Raw genomic sequence first — 22,816 nt, forward strand, 5'->3', positions numbered from 1 at the left:
TCACTATTATATAAAAAGTGTTGGAATAAAAGAAAATAGTTATAGAAAGTAAAGAAAGTAGTTTTGGTTATTGTTGTTGTTGGCCTTTGATTTCCCCAGATGGAGCTCTGCATGCTTTCCCGACTTTGCAAGCTTCGTTATCAGAAATCTATACATGTCGGTGGTGTAAATGCTTGGTAGAGTGGATAATAGCCTGCCCATTAATTAACTAAAAGTAAAACATTTGCAAATTCAGAAAAGCACAAAAATTTGGGTGCATATGTCAAAGATAAGCTTGGCACAAGAAGAGAGAGAGAGAGAGAGCGAGCGACGGGAGAAGAAGAGAGGAGAGAGAGAGTGGGAATTGCTGTGTGTGATTCTATTATTTTTTTCATAAATTGCTTACATGTTAGAATTCTATTTAACCTTGAACTTGATCTCTAATCAATAATTATTAAAAGTTGGTCAGGCCAGGAAGATAATGTACATGATAGGAATTAGAAACCTGGATCGGTTGACACACCTGAGACCTTTTCCAAATAGGAAAAGGACACCATCTCTATCTTCCGTCTATTTAAGTAAAATCCAGAAATTATTCTTTCCGTATCGTCTCTCCCGAATCTTCTTCCTCCTCCTCACTTTCACCTAATTCTCTGAAAACCCTATATTGGTCATCACTGCACCCCCAAACCAAAACCCCATCTCCAACCTCTCCATGATCTGCAGCACTCTGCAAACTAAGCTAGCTCTTTAGACACACAACTTTCCCGGTAAGTATATGTTTTATATACGTGAAGAATGGAATTCCGCTGCCGCAAACTTCTCGTCCTTTTAGTCCCTCCTCTCCAACCCTCTACAAAAACTGATCCATTATCACCGCCACCAGTACCAGTGAAACACTCGTTTTCGTCGGAGGCTCCGTTACCGGAGCAGTACCAGTCGTCCCAGGTTCTCGTAGCACTCGCCGTTCTTGCCTTTGCATTCTTCCTCATGGTCTTCTTTTCAATCATTGTGAACCGCATCTCCGACGAATTTTCTCGTCGCTGGCAGCGCCGACGTCGCCCGGAAAGAACTTGGACCTTTTCTCCCCGCTCGGATCTTCCATCTTTGTCGAACCGGCCACCAGGAGTGGAGCCGGGGACGATACAGGCTCTGCCGGTGTACTCTTACAGCAGCGCGACGGAGAAGTACGAGATAAAGTATTGCGCCATCTGCCTGGGAGAGTTCGAGGAGAACGAGGTGGTGAAGGAGATACCGTTTTGTAAGCACGTGTTTCATCCCCACTGCATCGACAGATGGCTATGTTCTCACGAGACTTGCCCGGTCTGCCGGTCCATTCGGTTATTCGATGAAGAGGGTGTGAGCCAGAGCCACTCGGCGATTACAAGATCGACGGCCGGAAACGAAGACACGTGTGTAGAGGTGATCAGAGTGGCGGCGGACATGGAATCACATGGTTTTGGTTTGAGGAATAGTAGCAGCTGTTCGAGTTTTGGGTCAGAACCAATCAGCATGTTGCCAAGAGCATACAGTTTTTAAATTTAGTTTTTTAGGGACAGTGTTTAAGAGGATGGAAAAATCTACCATAATTATGTATTAATATATGTATTAATTTAATGTGATTGATTAAAAAGTAAATTTTATTAAAAATAATATTAATTTAAATTTTGAATATGAATGAATTAGTATTAATATGTAAATCAGTACGTGACTTTACTTACTCTTTAATGATCGAATAACTGCTGCTAACATGATAAATTAGCTTTTGTACCGTCTATAACACTAGCTATTTTTTGAAAATTCATATAATTTTATTTTGATACAGGAGGGTACGTACGTAGATGATTTTTAATCTAAATTTTTTATTTGAAAAATCAGATTATATATCATCAGGCTATTAATTTTTTGCTCATTATTTATAAATTCGGTCATAAAAATGATAAAGAGAATATTAAATGAGTTGATTTTTTTGGTTAATATACAATTACAGCCAGCAATTAAGAATTACGTACGTATAATACACACATATATAGAAAGAAATTACGTACGTAGGTACATGCATGTATCCGCTGAATGGATGCATGGGTCATATATGCAGTTGAATGCATGGCTGGGCTGCGCTTTGTAGTAGGATTAAATTAAAAACACATGCATGCATATATGTGGCTGCATAGCTACATGAATGGAAATAAGTCATGGTTCGGATGTGCGTATAGCGCTGCATGCATGGCAAGTTTCATCATAGGCAGTGCTATATACAGACGTACATGCTTAACACATTATATACCCAACGACGTCCTAAGTAACTTAACAAGGAATAAGCTGCTTCTAGTATCAAAACCAAGGAAATTAGCTGAGCATAAATTATTGAGCTATTTGTACGCATTTATATTTCATGCATACACTTAAATTAAACATATCCACATATATATATATATATATATTTGAAAAAATTCATAAAAATTATCATCATCATCCAAACACCAAGCAACTAGCTAAAAGCTATTGTTTTAGATTATGAGTAATGCTATACAATATACTACCATTTAATTTTCATCCCACTTATAAATAAGATGTGTCACATTTATTATCATTAGATGATAAAGAATCATTTAATAAATGATCATTCAATAATGATAATAAATATACCACACTTTACTTAATTAGTAAAATAAAAATATTATGATAACTTAGTATATAGAATTTTCTTCCATATATTTACATAGTGTACGTCTCCCTGTATACTACTCTGGCCGCCAAAGCCTGGTCCGAGTAGTAGTACTACTCAGTCGATCCATACAGTAAGTACTCCATCCCACTACCTTTCAAGCTGCCCGCTACTTGCATTAATATCGAGTCTGTTCTTGGGGGTTTTTCGCACTACTCGTCATCATGGACTAGGTTCGAGTTAATTGTTTCAACGATCGACTTCCAACTTATATACACACTAGATAATGAATATTAAATGTTTCTTTCAGACCATTTTTAAATAAGAAAAGAAAAAAAAGCATTTCTGTTGTACATAGACGAGAATTAAAGAGGCAGTAGTTAGTGATCGAGAAGCTTGTCGTTTCGTAAGCACGTGCATGGGGACTCTCTTCTTAAAGACATGATTGCTAGCCTGGTGATCTACTCAATTAAAGTTTTGCTACATGTAAACATAATTGTACATTAATCTGTGTATTAATACTGACTTATTCATATTTAAAATTTAAATCAATACTGTTTTTAATAAAATTTACTTTTTAACCAATCACATCATATTAATATACAAATTAATACATAATTATGCTTGCAACTATATTTCATTTTTTTACTCAATTATTTGCAGGGCGAAGAAGTTCCGGATCCCGATTCGGGTTTAAAAAATGGGATAGTTATTCATCCGGATAAGTTTGAAAAAAATTTAAACAATAATCGGATATAAATTCAAATATCTGGTTGGATAGATATCCGGTTGTGATATCCAGTCGGATAATAGGATTTATTACTTTAAAAAAAAAAACCTTTTAAAACTTTTACAAATATTTTATAGTAATTTAAAAAAAAAATTCGGATACCATGTTTAATACTCAGATTTAAAAAAAAAAAATTTAAATACTTTTTTTTACCAATTATTATTATTATTTTTTTTTTTTTGCTTTTCTAAAATTTTTTCCTAATTTTTAAAGAAGTGAATATTATTGAATTTCTATATTTTAAAATAAATATAAATAAAAATTTTAAAAATAAAAGAAAAAAACTAAAATTGCAGCTTGTCGATTGTACAATCCGTTGGTAGATTGGCCTATTAGCATCATCCAAAATTAAATGCGTAGTACTCATGTTTATCTTCTAAAAAATTATGAGTTAAGAACGAAATACAAAATGCTTGGAAAAGAGCGGAGACTAATTTGGAAATTTAAAAACTGGAAAAGATGCGGTAGTCAACAGTACCTACCGAATGTCATTCCAAGGTGGTGGCTATCAAGACACCTTTAATTTTAGGGTGGAAGCCTTTAATTTTGTGCATTTTTTTTTTTTTTTTTAAAATCCGGTTATGGATAACCGATAAGATAATTGGATCCGGTTTATCTTATTCGACTGGATTCAATCCGAGCGGATAACTATATAGATTCTCGGGTTCCGGACCAAATTAGAAAAGAAAAAAAATCTGATCCTACTACACACCTCTAATTATTTGATGGAGTTGAAGGATTAGGCCGTAACGATGAAGAATATTGAGGTGTCAACAAATTAACACTACTGAAAACCACAAAATGTGTATTTTTAAAATTTTTATCTTGTGCGTAAAGGAATTTGGCACTCAATTATCCAATGAAAGAGGCTATTATTAATGCCATCAAGAATACGTCGTCATTGGCCACAAATATGTAAAATAGAGAGGGTACTTGGGTGATTATTCAATTTCAGTCCTCCTGGTCACAACATCTTTTAAGCTAGATAGATGGACGCCTTTTTTTTTTACATTTACTTTTAACACCACCAAAAGATTTTGGGATATGATAGTTTTACCTTTCAAATATCACTACTTTTTGCCTTTTGAAACTATATATTTTAGAGTCCGAGTCTATGAAACTCGGCAGCAAGTTTTATTATTTTAAATGATAATTATAATGAGAAATGTAGTCCGAAGTGGGTCCCCCATTAGTCCTACATAATTCAATGGGGACAGGGTCCTACAGATCCGGTCTACCCAACATAGACAGTCCTATATGATATAACAACCATGAGGATTCCTACACAAACGAATCCAAAATACCAAACTCTATATATGGCTCATTCCAAGACCTTCCTTTGAACACAACAAATCAAATGGTATTGTCTAGAAAAATGATAAAAGTAATTTGTTGTACCAATCAACGACAAATATCACACCTTCCACGAAGGTTCCTCGGTAGAATTGTAATTTCCACTCCAATTACTTTATCACGGTCAACATACGGTACTGCGTACTTATATGGCAATAACCCAGCCAAAAAATAAAAAAAAAAAAAAAAAAAGGAGAAATAATTTACACAAAAAAAAAAAAAAAGGTTTTGGTTTTTTTGGTGTTTGGGGTTGAGAGAGAGAGAGAGAGGGTACAGGATCAACTGAAAAGAGAAATTATACTTGTGTAATCCAAATTTTCTTTCTTAATGACCCTTCCGATCATAATATAGAGTAAGCACGGATCACCTCAACTACCGGTGCCCGACACATTGGACATTTTCCACTGCTTTGAACCATCTGATGTGCACATTTTGAACAAGTGCACATGTGTCCACATCTGTAACAGAGAAATTAAAGGAAAACAGCGTAAGCTTATTTATATATGAAGAGCAGCAATACCAATTATTATCCTGCCATTCTATGTAAATCCACCTCAGCTTTGTATACAGATCTACTAAAATTTACCTGTACAGTAAAGAATCAATGTTGCTATCACAACATATACAGCAGATTCCTTTCCTCACACAATCCCATTGAGGTTCATGTTTTTGAAGACCATCCCCTGACCCTCCTGCAACAACCCCATGGCAATTAATATGGTCAAGTGGTAGACGATCAAGATAGACATTGCAACCAGCTGCTAGCGCTAGATAAACTCCAGCAACATAGCCAAAGACTTGTATAAAAAGGAGAATAAATGAAAGGAAAAAAAATCTGAAGAGAAATTATTGCAATTCCTAAAGCTCATCAAGAGACATCGTCAATCCAATATCTAAGGTAAAACGTCTACGGTGATAATTACACCAGAAGAAATCACAAATCAATGAAATCTCAATCTAGAGCACTACAGGAACTACTGCTCCATGAGAAAGTGAAGAATATTTTATTTTATTTTATTCGCCGGGGGGGAGGGGGGGTTATGTGTAATGACTCAAAGAAGGCCAAAGCTGCAGTTGAGACCATAATACAAAAGAACCAGTCAAGGTTACAATTGAAATTCCTTGAAATTCATTACAAAGGGCAAAAACTTCTTCTCAAGCAATGTAGGATCTCATTCACTACCTTCGTGATCACACACAATCTGGGGTATTACAATCTCTCCCCTTAACTTCTCATCGTTCGGGCCAAGTCTATCATAGGGACACAACTGAAGTCTTATACTTCTGGTTGGAATCAACTTTGATACCATTTAGAACGAAGCCCAAGCCACATCTCGGTCCATACTCCAAAATAATTAATTAAGGTTATAATTGGAGTTTCTTAAAATTACATAAGAACGTCTTCTTCCCAAGCAAATATGGGATTCTCATTCAGCATCGTCTTATTCAAAATCACAAACAATCTGGGGTATTACAGGGAGTAGGGAACAGGAGAGAATGAATTGGGAGAAGGAAAAAAGAACAGAAAAGGAGCAAAACAAAGAAAATAAAAACAAATAGATTAATATTCCATACAGACCTTCTATAGGAGACGAGCGATTCAGGGCAGCAGAAACTTCTTGTCGTATTGAGCGTTGCAACTCAAGTTGCATATCCATACAGGATTCCATCATCCTCTGCATGTTATTCATCCTCTGCTGTAGCCTAGCCATGTCAATCCGTAAATCATTAACAATCTCCCACTCCTGCACCAAATGGATGAGGTGAACTACAAATTAAATTAAGTTGACAGTTATGAAACCATAGTGAATAACTTGTGGTATTAATTAGTCAAACACCACAAATCCATCTACTTTTTTCACTTTAGATATCAACTCAGGTGACCAACAGGAAAAAAGGACAATATGATGGTACTTTCACGCTTCGTAACAATTGAAAAGTTCAAAAAAATGAGGTTCATGCAATGATCTATTTTTCCAGGTTGGACATATTTTTTTAGAAAGGATTCAATTTCAGAAAATTATTATGGAACAATGAACACACAATTTCTTCATCCAAAAAAAAAAAAAAAAATGTACGTACAATTCCTGAACGCTGGTGCATGTCATGCTGTGGCCAGTTGTCATGGTACGACTCCAGATAGTAGAGTGGACGAGAAGGTACTACTCGTGAAGGTAATGGAAGTGGGCTCTCAACAGTATCCCTCTGACCTTCATTCTGATCCTGACTCTGATGCTCCAGATCTGGTTCTTCTGATTCATGAGAAGATGATGTTCCAGGCACTTCCCAGTCAATAGGAGCGTTACTTTCCCGTCTTTCCACGTATGATTGTAACACTTGGTCAAGACTCTCACGGAACCCGCTGTGAAGAAGATTGGAAACTCTTCTCCTGAAAAATTAGCCACAACTCTATGAATAACAAGCTTATCTAAAAGCGCTTCGGTGCACAAGCCCTTCTGTGGCAAATATCATACCTGTTAAGCAGTTCTCTCAGTTCCACATTGTAAACATTTTCATCATCAGGAAAATAAAATGTACCAAGCCCTCGAACTGGAACAGCTTCCCGATCAGAAGTCCCTTCTAACCAATGTTGCACAGCCCCTTGAACACCATTATCCTCGTTCCACACTTCTGGGGCTTCTTGCAGTTGAACCTGTTCTATATCTTCATTCTCAAACCCTTGGAAGTTGAAAGTAATTCCCAAAAGGTTTTCATCCATGTCTTCTCTAATTCCTTCCCTCCATTCATGATATTCAGCATTTGAATGTTGTGTCTCTCTTTCCTCAGTTTCCATATTTTGTTCGGGCCACAGCTCCGCCTGTGCGGCAGATTCTTGCCAATTAATATCCAAATTAGAATCATGATCAGACAACCCATGAGTCAAACTTTCCACAATAACTGGATCAGATTGTCTGTTAATTCCTGCATCAGATTCTTGCATATGACTATGTTCTCCCAACTCAATGGACTCACTAGCAGTGTTTTCTTGTGAGTTTCCATTCAAACTTTCATCAGTCCCATCTGTCCTATAAAAAAATTCTTCATTCTCTGAAATCTGTTCTTCAGAAGCACTAGATCCTTGCCATCCAATACCTTCAACAGCACCATCTTCTAAATCATTCTGAATATCTGGCAACCTGTGGTTAATAATACTCTCCTCATAATTACTTTCAGATTGTTCACTAGGTTTATCTAGAACGTCCTGTGCATTGTTTGCTTGAGATTGATTGTTTCTGTTGCCATTAATTTCATTGTCATATAAGGTATCAGATTGGCTGCAGCTTACTTGACCACATACAGAAGTGTCCAATCTGGAGCAAATTTCTTCCCTGATTCCAAGAAACGGCTTCTATAGTGTTATTGAAAAGAAGTAAAACAACCATCCCTACTAAATAATTGGGAAAAAAATACATTTAACAAGCTAAAACTTTCCAGCACAATTCGACATAAAGTCACATAGTAACAATAGGATTCAGAAAAGACAACAGTCATAAGATATAAAGATGCAATGACTCTGTATAAGATCATTGTTGACTTAACATCAAAATCAAAATGGACTGGAAGGTAAACCAAGACACATATAGTATGAGAACAATCACTACAATAGTACTTGGCAAATGATAACATAAAACTAAATGATATCTGAAAATATGTAAACAGTTACTCATTACACGTATACTTTTGCCTTAAAAGTAAATTCTACACTTACGATAAATCCAAGAAAAGTAGTTAAATATGTGACTTGCAGTCTAGTCCAGCTGAGAAAATCTTACTACCACCATGAGACCATGAGAGAAAGAAGTCCAGTGCAGAGATAGAAATTAAATCTATATCTAAATATAAACTTTATCACACACGTACGGTTCACCATCTAGAAGGATGAAAGCCCTAAAGGAAATTATCAGTTCACATAGGCATGACAGCGCTAGCCATATTCTGAGCACCATAAATTTCATACATTACACTAGCATACATATAGAAAATTGGCAGACACTGAGAACATGAATATCCCATTCAATCACATCTGCATTATCCCTCTATACTTTGTGTTTAAAAATCCTTTCAACAAGGTACGCAATTGTTTCAGGAAAGAACAGAGAGGATTAGCTGTTCTTCAAACATGTATCAAACATGCAGCCTTAAACTAAAATTAATCAATTACTTGAACCCAGGTTCTTGAATATTTAAAAAGAAAACGCTGGCTTCCCTTTGTTAAATTTTGAGCCCATTTGATCAGATCCAAACAAGATATTACTTGAAGAATCAACATCTAGCTACTTAGCTCAGATCAACACCCTGATGCCCTTGTATATGCCTAGGCTAGAAATAGGGTCCATGGAGTATGTTATGCCTAAAAGTTCGCAAGGAGGTTGCCAATACATTACGAAAGGACAAAATCTTTATTACTTATAAAAAAAAGGGACAAAATCTAGTTCAAATCCCCACACAAACTCTAATATGGTGACCATCAGCTAAATGATCCACAGAATTGAACTAAAAATATATGGCAGTAATTCAAAGATAATAGCATGTAAAAGAATTGATGAGCCTTTTTATTCTTGGATAAGATTAGGTGAAAGCCCCCAAATTACAAACGGTCCCTATTTGCCTTACTTGGTGTATTTGGAATGAAATAAAATTATAGGCACTTCAAGGACCGCTAGCGGGCGATGGAAGAGCTCAAGAACTTCTTTATCAACACTCTCTTCCTTTGAACTGTATCTATTGATTTTAAGGGTCTCAACTTGCCTGTATTTTTAACACCCTTTTTCACCTTCTAAAAAGGTGTTTCTCTTGTAAGTTGTTAGTTCCATGTATACTTGAATTGCACCTTTTGCGCTTATCAATAAAGATTTATTACTCATAAAAAATTTTCCCGCAAAAAACCCAAATATACACTCATGCTGATGGGCTGAATAATATAATATTACTGCCATACTTGTTTTCCTAAAGAAAATGAAGCAAACAACACAAATAAAACCACTAAAATTACAGCTTCAAAGAAAAATCAAACTCCGTAGAGAGTACTTATTTGTAATGAACAACAAGTTGCAGTATATTTGAAGAAAGAGGCTTCAGAAATTTTTTTCTATCACGAGCCTAGTCAATATTATCCATAGTATGAGTCATATATTTCAGAAATTAAAAGCTGTTATAAAGTCCGACTGCAGTTTTTTAGACGCCCAAAGTTCTACATAAAACTGATAATTGCTACCACTTAGTAACTTGTCTCAATTTTAAAGCTCAAGGCAACTGCCAGAACATAAAGAGTTAGGGCTAGTTTGGGAACACAAGTGTTCTCTGGTATTTTCAGATATTTTTTTCCCAAACATCACTCAAATACAAAACACATTATAATTTCAAATCTTCCAACTTTTTTATCTAATCATTACAACTTTCCCAAACAAAACACAGAAAACAATACAACTTTTTCAACTTTCAAAACAAAAATAATATTAAAATTATACTCAAAACAATTTTTTAACTTTATAATATTTTTATTCAACTTTTTCTCTCATTTCACAAAACCCAATAAAACATCTTAACTCAAACCATTTTACTATTATTCACAAATAATCTGAGATATTCTAAGCATCCAAAAGAGCCCTTAACGTAGAATTCTAATATGAGAAATAATATTTGCAGTTAAAGAGTGTAAAGAATTCGGTCCGGACCGGTTGGTCTTGGTCCCAAAATATGTGGACCGAATACATTCGGTCCAGTCTTGGGGTCTACAAATTTTGAACCGTATCGAACCGAACCCCTATATATATATTTTTAAATATTTTAACACAGGGAGAAACTCATGTTTGATTTTAAGAGAGTTTGTATAGAACCTAGCATAATTATCTTCCAAAGGTCATCAAAAAAAGAGTGATAGTGATTTACGCTCTTAAGGGAAGGATTAAAGGGCAGTGCTGCTAAGCTGGAAGCGAATGTGAACATCTGATCAACAACTAAAGTATAAACAAATTTCCAGCGCTAGTACCTGCATGGAATTTGCATCCTGGCATGTAAATGAGAATATTATCAATATAAACCTCTTGCAGTCTGCAGCCATTTTTTTAATGTTTCCACAGAAGTTAACATTTAAGTGGCAATATAACAGTATCGCATAGTTTTATCAAATTGTTGATAGACACTGCATGTAATGCAAAAATTTTTTCTAGAACAACCCTTGATTAAAAAAATAAAAAAAAAGGATAATAGTAGAAAAAACACAATATATAACAAAAACAATTGACCGTGCTCTCTGATATGACCATGGTATAAAGAAGTGGTACCTCAGACCAGATACAGTATGTCTTTGCCTCAACAAACCTAGCTCAGTTTCTGCCAGGGAAGCGGGTCTCTCATTCTCAACCAATTGATCATTTCGCAAAAACCTACCTCTAAGTAACGACTGCAAAAAATGAATCAAATGGTTGTTACATTTTGAATGCAAATTTTCCAATGCTGCATATTCCAGCATCACAAAAGCAATATAACAGAATTGCACCATAAACAAGCAAAGGAACAGAAAAGTTAAATGCAACTCTATAACAATGAACAAACCTCAATCAAAACTAGCCTTTTGCAAGCATCAACAAATCAAGTTGGCCAACTAATATGACAAAAGAAAAACTAAAAAATCGAAATTATACATGATCTTCTAATCATTAAGATATTGGTAAATATAGCTGAGCTTTTGTTTTATGAATACATGAAATTACACATCAATATCCATCAAAGAAACATAGATTAGTATGTCCTTCAGCAATATCACATTAAACAGATTTTTTCTATAGGTAATATCATATTAAACAGAAATGATTCAAAGGCAACTCATTTGACAAGAACAGTACACATTTAATTGCATTTTCCTTGTGAATATTACAAACTAGACAGAAAATTTTCTCAGTTTTCAATAATGGCAAACCTACAATTTTGAAAAGGCAATAGCTTTTGGGGTTTAATAGTAAAAAACAGAGCCTTTCTCTTATGCAAAGAAAAATACATAATTTAAGGAAGTCGTTTTTTTAGTCACCAAAGTTAAAAGAAAAAAAATTGAAGTTTAGTTATTACAAAGGAAACAAAGCAAAAGTTTATTTTTACTTATAAGAAAACCTATAAAATCAACAGCTTTCATATCTCTCGTTGTCATTCATTTTATGAGGACCCGCAGACCCAATTTTCTGTATCCAAGGTGGGAACTCTTAACTGGAACATGTTAAAAGTTTGTCAAGTCCATATCTGAATATCTTTATATTAAAGGGTGGATATCCTCCCTCCACTCTAGAACTTTTCAATACAATAAATGAATAATAAAAAAAAAACACTGCTACGATCAAAATCTAGTCTTCACTTATATTTTCAAAGTCCCCATATCTTACATATTTTATACCAATTTTACGGGAAAACAGTTGACAAAGTTTATGCACAAAAGTAGAAAGAGCAGAAAAGTGAAAAACCAAGGAAAAGACAAAGAAATTGCAAAATTTATAGAAACTTTTCAGCCATTAACCTGAATACGGTTTCTGTGAGCAAACTGTGATACAGCGCGACAATGCAACAAGCCTTGAAGCTCAGTTTGCCTTTCCCTCTCAGCCTTCTTTATCATATCAAGCAAAGCTTGTCTGCCACATAATCTCCGAATGCCCCTCCTGCTATGCTCATTCCGGCCTTCAATCTGATTAACAACCAATCCATCACGAATTTGCTCAATCTGAGTACTGATATCAGCAGCTTGCTCTTCTCTACTGTCACTAAAAGCACCTCTCTGCCGGCTATTCATTTGTACCCACTCCCTTATGATTCTCACTCTCTCCTGCTCCGTTTCACCTAGCCACTCTGCCCTTGGGCTGTTGTTAATATGAGAAACATTTGACGGATGTTCCCTCACACCACTGTTCATCCATTCCCGAAAAATCTGTCTCACCCTCTCCCTTTCAACTTCCCCAAAATCTGAAGAATGTTCACAGTTAAAATTGCTTGAATCAATATTTTCATTTGGTGAGCCAATTTGAATTTGAGACCATGCTCCATACTCACTCTCAGTCAGACTTGTGACCTCCCAACCACCCCCATGTTCATTACTATCAGTATCCGAACCTTGACCCTTTGGGTGGTCAGCATTCAACCTATCACTCCTTCGTGAGACAACTCTTTCTTGCGGGAAGCGACTTGCCACATGCTCATCCTCAAGCTCCCGCCACATCTGCAATAACGAGGATGCCTGGGTACTGACTCTTCCTTCATCAACTTGCTGCCCTGATGCTTGAGAATGAGATACCCTAAGGAAAGAAGAGTCGAGCACAGTAACGTTGTGCAGGCCAGCAATAGCCATTCTTCTAATCTGACACTACAATCAGTCAACCTGTTAGCTTGAAATGCATAAAAAACGCATTTATTCCAAGTAAAATTGGATCGTTTGCATTAAAACCCAGCATGAATCCCAGGGGCAACTGAGTCCTATGCTTTTCTCTGCATCAATTAAAAACTAATCAGCTCCACTATATTCAATCCTAATCTAGCCTTGAATTCAAAATCATCAAAGAAACTTATAACGTATTTTTTTCCAATTTCAATACCTTAAAAACAAAGATTTAGCAGGCAGTTAGCTGAATTCCAATAGTCAAAAACCACTGCAACTAAGCATTCAATTTCTCAACACTGTTTGGTTTCCAAGAAAATCAAAGATAATAAATTCCTGCATATCAGATTTCCAGAATTTAGAATCCCTGATAGACCAACCACCGCCGAATTGAGCCTGAAAAAACTATTTTTCCCACTCCAATGACTCCACGGGTAAATAAATCTCTCTTTTTAAGAATCCCAAAATGTTCATTTACTTTCTCATACTCTATTTGTTCGCCGAGAAAATCAAACCAAATCAAATCAAATCCTGCATATACAATTTGGAATTCCAGATAGACCAAACTCCACGAAATTGGGACCCAAAAAACTATTTGGCCCACTCAAATGACTCCACCGGGACATTGCTACTTCCAGAATCCCAAAAGAGAGATTCAAACTCATATTTTCCATTGCTCTCTCCACCTTTCCCGGAAACCAAGCAGAGGGGGGACGAAAACCGACTAACATAATAAATTCTGCAGAATAAATCATTCGAATGACTCAAAAAAAACCCGAGACATATCGCATTGAGAGAGAGAGACCAAAACACGGCATTTGAAGTACACAAGACTCATTTCTGAAAAATTAAAGCGCAAGATAGAGTATGAAAGATAAAAGAGACGTACCAGAGAAGTTCTATGCAGATATGATTTTGAAGTAAAGCAAAAGGAACCCAGCTGTGAAGATAGTTACGGAGAGAGAATAAGGAAAAGTTACAGAGAGAGAGAGAGAGAGAGAGGAGAAGAGGAAGAGGAAGGAGGGAAGAGGAAGAGCTAGCTGCGACTTATTTATAAATATAAATATAATATATATAGATTGCCGTAACGCCAACGTCTACAAACTTTGGGACCGACGAGGTACCGACACGTGGCGGATTTCACTTTCCCGGAAATTTCTTCTCCAATTGAGATAGCTTTATAAACAGTAACATTTAAATGGTGGAAAATGATATAATCACAGCTATATTACACTTTGTTTATGACTGAATATAAAAAATATATATATATTATTTTATTTATTTTTTAACTGTTGTAAGTTCAGAAATTTTGTATTAAAATAGAAAATGTTAATATTTTAATATGCAATAATAATTAAGTTGTAATATAGTTAACGTTGCATTATTTTCTATAAATTTTTTTGAGAAATGATATTTACAGTCGTGATTGTACAAGCGGCGTGCAGTCGTTTTAAAAAAAATAAATTAATATGAGACCTACATGAAAAAAAAACTAACTTTTTAATCGTGGACCTAATTCTTTTTCAAAACGATTATACTGCGTTTGCAATTTCACGACTGTATGTAGCATTGCTCATTTTTTTTTAATCATATGAAAACTTTTAAACAAAAAGAATTAAAAATTGAAGTTATATAATTTATATATATAAATTATCTTATTCAATATAAAATGAGAAATAATTTGTATAGTTGTTACACATATAAGCCTGCATAGACTCTTTAAAAAAAATATTTTAGTAAAAAATAACAGTCTACAAAAATAAATTTACAAACTAACGTAGATTGACATCATATATTAGATTGTAAAATTATTTTTATTATAAAAAAAATCTAATATATTATATTAAATTATGTTAATTTATAGATTTATTTTTATGAAATTATTTTGTGATTATAACACTGCTCTTAAAAAAATTAAAAAATAAATAGATCTAGAATCTATTTATTATTATTTTTTTAAACGTAGTACGTATGAGTAGCTTGCATACGCTAAAATTATGTCTAGCATTAATCATATATATCACTTGTTTTTATTTTTCTTGATTTGTTTTAACTTTAGTTATATTTTTTATTTGTTTATGGCAGGAAAAAAAAAAAAAAAAACTAATGAGGGTGTAACCTGAGAGAAGTCATCGAGAAGGCCGGCCATTTGGATTTTTTTTTTTCTTTTTCTATTTTTCATATTTTTTTTAGTCCTCTTAAACATTTTTAAAATAAAAAAAATAATTCACAACATCATTAAAAAATACTTTAGCATTAAGTTAAAAAAAAAAAAAATCAAGGCCCATTATAACGTGTCATGATCAATTATTTTTCCTGTATTTTTCAATGAAGCCCATTATTTATATTTTTACCTATACGTACAATATTGTAGTGTAAATTTTAAAATATCTAAAGCTCTCTGAAAAATGGTTTTTAAAAAACCTATAAATTGAGATGGGTAATGGAATATACACATTAAAACATAATTTCATAATTGGACCCCATGGAACATATATGAAATAAAATTACTCACATTTATTTATATCTTCTAAAAACAATGCTCCTTTGAGCTGCAAAAAAAGAAAATATAAATTGTTAGTGTAAAAATAATATTTTGGCACGTTCTTATGACAAAAACTTAATCAATTGAGTTGTAAATAGATGAGTAGAGTTTAGGTTGCAATTGGAACAACAAGTGCAGGCAAACTCGCAAGATCCGATCAAATCGACCTAGTCGGAATAAATTGGTCATCACTTTGATTTCCATATAGGAATGACTTGATAGTATCATTGGAAACATAAATACAGTTATCTACAAACTCGTGTTCACAAGGATGATCTTCAAATTCTAATGTTTGTAGGATCAAAAGAGCTCGAAAATATGACAACCGAAAAATTGTACAAATATTTTGCTCAACATTTCACTTGAACAAAAATTCTGAGATTCACTTTTTCATTAGGGTTTGGACTAAGTAATATACTCAAGCCGTAAGTATATATAAAATAATATGCAGAATTGTGGAGAGAGGCTAGAACTGTAATATTCATTGTATTCTTGAAAAAAATCCCTAAGATGATTCATTGTGTATTAAAGTTCGTTTCTCTTTTGATAATTAATAGACCTTCATTATATTGTGATTGTGTTAGAATATTAACAAGTCCATTAGTGTGGACGTGTTTGTTGACCAGAAGGATTCTCGAAGCTGCCGTTGATGTAGAAATTGACTTGGTGCTCGTGGTAAAACTATATACAAGTCAATAGTCTGGAATTACCAAAGTAAAGAGATCGAGTGAGATACTCATGGTGTTATAAGTCAGATTTAATTATTTTAAGAGTCTTGTTAGCTAGTGTTTCTAAATTGTTTGTCATGAACTTATTTTATATAGTGAATTTTAGATGGTAACTTATACTCAGAGTGGTTTTAAATTTGAAAATATGAACTTTGCTATTCATAAGCCACATACACCACACATTACATATTTATTTATTTATTTTTAATTTTTTTTAGTTTTATTCTTCTTAAAATAATTAAGTTTTCTACTCATCATTCATATACCACATATTTTTTAAGAGAAAAAAAATTAAAAAAATAACAAAAAGAGTAGTGTGTGGTGAATAAGACTTATGTATATAATTTTTCTAAATTTAAATATTAGTCTAACAAATTTAACACACATTCACCCCAAGTGTATTTAGGATATCAACCATTGATTTTTCAGAAAATCAAGGTCTGGATATATAGTGGTAATTGGTGAATTAGGTTGGGGATTCAATTTCAGATGTGAAAAGGTCGCTGGAAAGAGTAGATCAAAGAATTACACCAAATTAAAGTGGGTTTTGGGATCATGTGGGAAGAGGAAGGTAGGTGAAAAGGTTGCTTTAGGCGCAGGTAACTCCATCATTCATTATTATATGGTATTTCTATGCACACAGCATGTAAACAGTGATAATTAGGTTGTAGGTGACTTTTGACGCTTTATTTGCTGGTGTAAAAAAAGTTACTATGGACACATCCATTAATTTTCGAAGTAACTTTTACGATACAGGACATATTTAGATAATGAGGTAAGATAAAATTTTTTATAAATAATAATAAAATAATTTAAATTAAAATTATATTTTATTAAATTTTAGAAAAATAGAATAAAAAGGTTGAATAAAAAATATTATAAAGTTAAAAAATTATTTGAATATATAAATTTTTTAATTTTTTTTTAAAATTTGAAAAAGTTGTATTTTTTTTTATGTTTTGTTTAGAAATTTGAGAAAGTTGTAAGAATTAGATAAAAAAAAGTTAAAGATATCAAATTGAAAAATATTTTGTGTTTGACTAATATTATTGTTTGGGAAGAAAATTATGGAAAATTTTGAGATGAGATGAGAAATTTTCATCTAATCTAACTTCTCAAGAAACCCATAAGTAATTAAGAAATCCATTCATTCCTTTTCCTTTAAGTATACTAAGAGTTGCTAATTTTTTTTTAATCTTTATTTATATAAAATATGTTATGATTCAAAAGAACTCTTAAATAGACTGATGAGCATGATTAATGGGAGTAGGTTAAGAACACAACCTTACTATTAAAGATCATAAAATTAAAACAGCAATGATTTCTAGCCTTAATTACTACTAAAATAATGATAACTATGAATATAGAAATCCAATTAAGATCTTCTTATCATGTTTCAATCATCATGGGTGCAAAGATTCAACCTTATTTGATATAATGATCATAATCTTGATTAATGTGAAAAAAGCTTTATTCTGTACTTTTAATTCAAAAATTAAAAGGAACCAAAAGGAACCCAATTAACTAATGAAATTCATGTACTTTTAATTGTCCATGAAGTTGGTAATTATTAAAATATATAAAAGTTTTGGGACTTTTAGCTATCTAGCTAGGAATTAGAGATGATCATGGTTGTAACTACTAAGCAACTCATCATCTTTTTACTGGTGCAATTAGATCTAAGCCGCTCATGATGTATTGGAGACGAATGGATTATCATTTAAATAACTAGTTATTTCAAATAGATGGATTTGTCCATAATTAATCAGTGATTGGAGTTACCAACTTTACTCTCTCTCTCTCTATATATATCCATTCTTCCATTGTAATGCTACTTATAAATCTTCTTCTTCTTCTTCTTCTTCTTCCTCTTGTCTTTTTAACTTCAATGCCTTTTTAATTTCCTGCTGTTATTCTTCCATGTGCAGACGTTGAAGATCAAACAGTTTTTTTGGCAAGATGTTATATGTTGATCTCAACCACATTATAATTAATGTAGCTACTTCAATATATATCATGTTCTATGTATATTATGCAGAAACCGGCAATTAATGCAGAACATCCTCAGCTACCTGGTGAAAGACAAGAAATGCATGCGTTGACTCCATCGATCTTCTCCTGCATGTTTGCCACCAATATTAATGTCGGCACCGGGTACTGAGACGTCTCGTGCATCTTCATGACTCATGACTTCATGCATGTGGTATTTCTTAGTATTATTATTATTATTATAAGTTAAAATGTCACTTACAACTCCGACCAAAGTGCTATGGATCGATCTAATCGACTAAAAAGGTATAGATCAGACTGATCATGGTAATACGACAAGGAGCCAACACGGATCCGCCATAGTTGAGGCTGTTGCCATGTGATTCTAGATCGACCACCATTAATGGAATTAAAGTGACATGATCAATTATATATATATATATATATATATAGCTAGAGTACTTCTAGTCGGCCTTCCAGGTAAATATATAGAAGATATTTTCATGGTGGGGACAAGCATGCGCTAGCTGCATTAAAACTGGCTGATGATTATCTTAATTACTTTGTTGTTATTGGGGTCCTCAAACTATGATCATTTTTGGGGTACAGCTTGACCCTACTGCTTTAGCTTCACCAGCTTGTTGTTTTCTTAAAGACACTAGCTAATTCGACGTAAAATGCACAGTACATGCATGTGTCCGATATTATATCAATTATCAGATATATTCAATATCCTATGATCCTAATCCTAGAGTCACGTTAAATATTAAAGGTCCCAGCTCTATAATCTATAGCCCCATACTGACCTTATCTTCGTTACATTTTGATCACGTGAGTTTATTGTATCAATATTACATAGCACTCGCAGAAGCTAATTAAAGCATCTCTATATATATCTAGATCGATCATGAGATAAATCATGCATTAAATCAACTCATTAAGAATCAATGACCTTAATTTTGATACTTCTTGATCATCACTACAATCATATATATATATATATATATATATATATATATATATATATTATATGTATGTATGTGTAATTATAAAGTGAAATGAAAAAGATCATAAATGTTAGATCACATGAAATTATTCTAAAAGCTTAAACTAATTAATGGAAAATGGAAGTTTAATCATTTAAAATATATTACTTCTAACATTGCATGTAAATATTCACAAACTAGCTAGGAATGGAATTAAGATAGTTTAATTATATATGTTAGCTGATTAATTACGTCCAACCCTTTCAAGTATTATATATATATATATATATAGGCACACACACACTAGCTCTAGCTCCCTCTGCCTGTCTCAATATTAAAGGCGTGATCCTGTTTCACATGCATTAAAGACCTCTCATGATCAGCTTCCTTTGCGATGTTTGGGTTCATGAAGATCAATACGGAAATGCCAATATTGAATAGTTTTGGCATTAATTAAGGTCACACACGCATGACATGTGTATATACGCAAGCTGTGATCATAGTCCCAAATTTTTGTGATCATAGTACCAAATTTTTACAATGTCTTTGCTGGTTTTCCCATGGTACTACTGATGTGCAACACATGCACGCCAGCGAGGGCTCAAATTTGTAATCAGTACTTGATCTAGACCTGTGGATAATGTCTTTAAATTTCTGGCTATTAGACGTTGGAACATCTATTATCTAAGCCCTGATATTTAATTGGGAGCTGTCTAGACACACGTACGTACGATATTATAATAAGTTTTTATCAAAATGCTTTATGGGTAGCCGTGTAATGTCAGTAAAACAGCTAGCTATAACTGGTGTTTATTTGTCAAATGATCGAAGTTTATTATGATGATCAACGCACAAAATATCTAGCATGCTGCATGCAGCAGCACTGATATTGGAGGGCCACCAATAATCCATGCATGTGATAGGAAAAAGCATGCATGGGATCGATTCAAGTTGATTTGTATATATATATATATATATATAGGGAAAATCCATTTGTATGATTGATGTTCCTTCCCACACTGTACTCTCAAGTTGACGTCTTAACTCGACATTTTTGTCGATGCATATATATCTGCTTTGGTTCTCTTTTTTTCTCTTTTTCTTTTCATTTTTTTCCGCTAAAAAGTAAAAAAGCACCATTTTTTTCCCCCACGTACAGACCCCATATATAGGCCGAATGCTCGACCCCTTTCATGCACTCGACCATGATTCGTGACCCTAGGGTTTTGTTGGTCGTGATCGTAGGAAACCAAGGAGGTTTCCCAACTTTCACAAGGCAGACAATTAAAGGTCTTCTGATCCTATAATTATATATTATACCAACCATTACCATTGTTATTATTACAAGGATGACAATGACCAACGATATTCTATCGATCTGCTTCAGTCTACTACGATTTCAAATGCTATCAGTTAAGTCCAAAATTGTCTTTTTCTGTACAAAAAATTCATTTATTATAGCGTATGTTGGGATTCATCATCAATACATATATAAATAAATTATTACGTACATCGACTTTTGGGTTCTTATAATGCAAGAAAAGAAATAGTGATCAGGATAAAAATTTGATGATGAAAATACATGATAGGTCGATGCATGCATGGAGTTCAAACAATTACTTTGGATGGAGGGGCGCCCACGTGGGCAGACCCCTTGTTGGGGATCTCGATCAAGCCTCCAAATACTAAGGGTCCGATCCTCATCTTGTTGCTCCTCTAGTGACCGATGTGACTCCTTTAATTTGTGTAGATCACGTGTAGCCCAATGAGAGCTTGGGTGAAGTGAGGCTAGGGTTTAATAGTGGGAAGTATGGATGGTGTTTGAGCTAGGTGATCATGGTTTGGGTGATGATGGTGCACGGCTAGTGACCCTTGGTGTGCTAGGCGCCACTTGTGTGCTAAGGTTGGATGAAGGGTGGTCTTGGCTAGGGTTTAGAAATGAGTGAGTGGGGCTGGGTTTGATGAGGGGTTCGGCCAATACTTATGGGGGTGTGTTCAGCTAGGGCAAAGGGGGCTTGTGAGATCCTAAAAGTTAGGAATTGTGAAATTCCTAAAAAATAGGATTTGAGATCTAGAGATCTAGGATTGCAAGGGTTGGCTGAAATGGTTATGATGGATAGGGAAAATGTTTTTTTGGTGGGAATATGAGATTTGAGTGAGCCAATCAAGGAAATTGACTAATCAAATGATGGAGGGAAAATTGGAAGTGAGACTTTTTAGGATCTAGGAAGCCAAGGAGGCTATGGCCGAATTGCTCAATGTGAGATCTATGGGAATTGATGGGGGCCGTGTATGGCTTGATGAGAGGCTAGGGTTTTGTGATTTGAGGCAATTGAAGGTGATGGAAAAGGAAAATGATAGCCTAGCCAAAATGCTTGTTTGGGAGTTGGGATTCTTCAAGAAACTTCAATGAGATCTCTTGATTGCATGTGATTATGGGAATTGACGGGGGGCGTGTATGGCTTGATGGGAGGCTAGGGTTTTGTGATTTGAGGCAATTGAAGGTGATGGAAAAGGCAAATGATAGCCTGGCCGAAATGCTTGTTTGGAAGTTGGGATTCTTCAAGAAACTTCAATGAGATCTCATGAACATGTGAGGAATCACATGCAATCAAGAGATCTAACAACACACCACAAATCGGAATTCCCCAATGGGAGATTCGGCCTCCACACTCCAATCAATCAACACAAACTCCACAAAATCACAAAGATAGAAAATAAAAATAACAAAAGAACCGAACAACTCTTGATTCACGAATTGCACAAGAAATTGAAAGGAAACGTCAATATATTAAAAGATAGAATAAACCAACACCGATTCACAAATTGCACGGTGAATATCCTTTCATTGGGGATTCACGAATTGCACCCCAAAAGAGCCCAAGTGCATGTGCACCGAAAATCACAATCCTCCAACCCTATGGCTGGCCCCTCTATAGTCAAAATGCCAAAAAGATCCTAATGAAATGTTTAAGGGTCCTATTTATAGAGTTTACAAAGTGGAAACCCCTAAAAGGTCCCTAGGCAAAATAAAATAAAATAAATAAACAAATGAAATAGTAATTAATCAAGTCTTAAAATAAAATAAATAAAAGTAATAAAAATGATAACTTAACCATGATGGTCGTGGCATGCATGGCCCATGGTGGGCTAAGGTGGTGCATGGTCCACGGTTAGGCTAGTCATGGTCTGGTCCGCAGCTCGCTATATGGCGTGGTAAGGTGCCACGCGTTGGTCTGGTGGTGGGCATGTCATGGCGCTGTGCATGGCCTACTAATGGTGGGCATGGCATGGTGCCAAGCCTAGGCCTGATGGTGGGCACAGGGTGATGTCGTGCTGCTGCTGTGGTGCCCAGTCAAGTGGCTTGGGCGGTGGTCCTGCATAGCCTGGGCTGGTGGCCTGGGTGATGAGCATGCATGGTCCAA

The 22,816-nt window shown here is 34.6% G+C and overlaps 2 protein-coding genes across 5 annotated transcripts; one reads left to right on the forward strand and one right to left on the reverse strand.

Annotated features, from left to right (window-relative positions):
* Positions 1–453: 453 nt before the first annotated feature.
* LOC122294160 (RING-H2 finger protein ATL57-like) lies at positions 454–1,567 on the forward strand. The gene has a single exon (XM_043102659.1). It carries the CDS (start codon positions 778–780, stop codon positions 1,516–1,518), a length of 741 nt encoding a protein of 246 aa, XP_042958593.1. The 5' UTR covers positions 454–777; the 3' UTR covers positions 1,519–1,567.
* A 3,208-nt stretch (positions 1,568–4,775) lies between these two features.
* Positions 4,776–14,181, reverse strand: LOC122294162. Of its 4 annotated transcripts, none has more exons than XM_043102662.1 (9): positions 14,033–14,181; positions 13,361–13,479; positions 12,295–13,253; positions 11,075–11,193; positions 7,265–8,119; positions 6,873–7,179; positions 6,370–6,535; positions 5,377–5,482; positions 4,776–5,248 (listed from the first exon to the last, which is right to left on the reverse strand). In XM_043102662.1, the coding sequence occupies exons 3-9, from the start codon at positions 13,114–13,116 to the stop codon at positions 5,131–5,133; spliced, it is 2,493 nt and encodes an 830-aa protein (XP_042958596.1). In that variant the 5' UTR covers positions 13,117–13,253; positions 13,361–13,479; positions 14,033–14,181; the 3' UTR covers positions 4,776–5,130. The 4 variants fall into 4 exon arrangements, with proteins under 4 accessions (XP_042958596.1, XP_042958594.1, XP_042958597.1 ...); XM_043102660.1 differs by having other exon boundaries at positions 13,361–13,882; XM_043102663.1 differs by lacking the exon at positions 13,361–13,479 and having other exon boundaries at positions 12,295–13,131.
* Positions 14,182–22,816: the final 8,635 nt, after the last annotated feature.

Source organism: Carya illinoinensis, chromosome 14 (genome assembly GCF_018687715.1).
Source record: "Carya illinoinensis cultivar Pawnee chromosome 14, C.illinoinensisPawnee_v1, whole genome shotgun sequence".
NCBI lineage: Eukaryota > Viridiplantae > Streptophyta > Magnoliopsida > Fagales > Juglandaceae > Carya > Carya illinoinensis.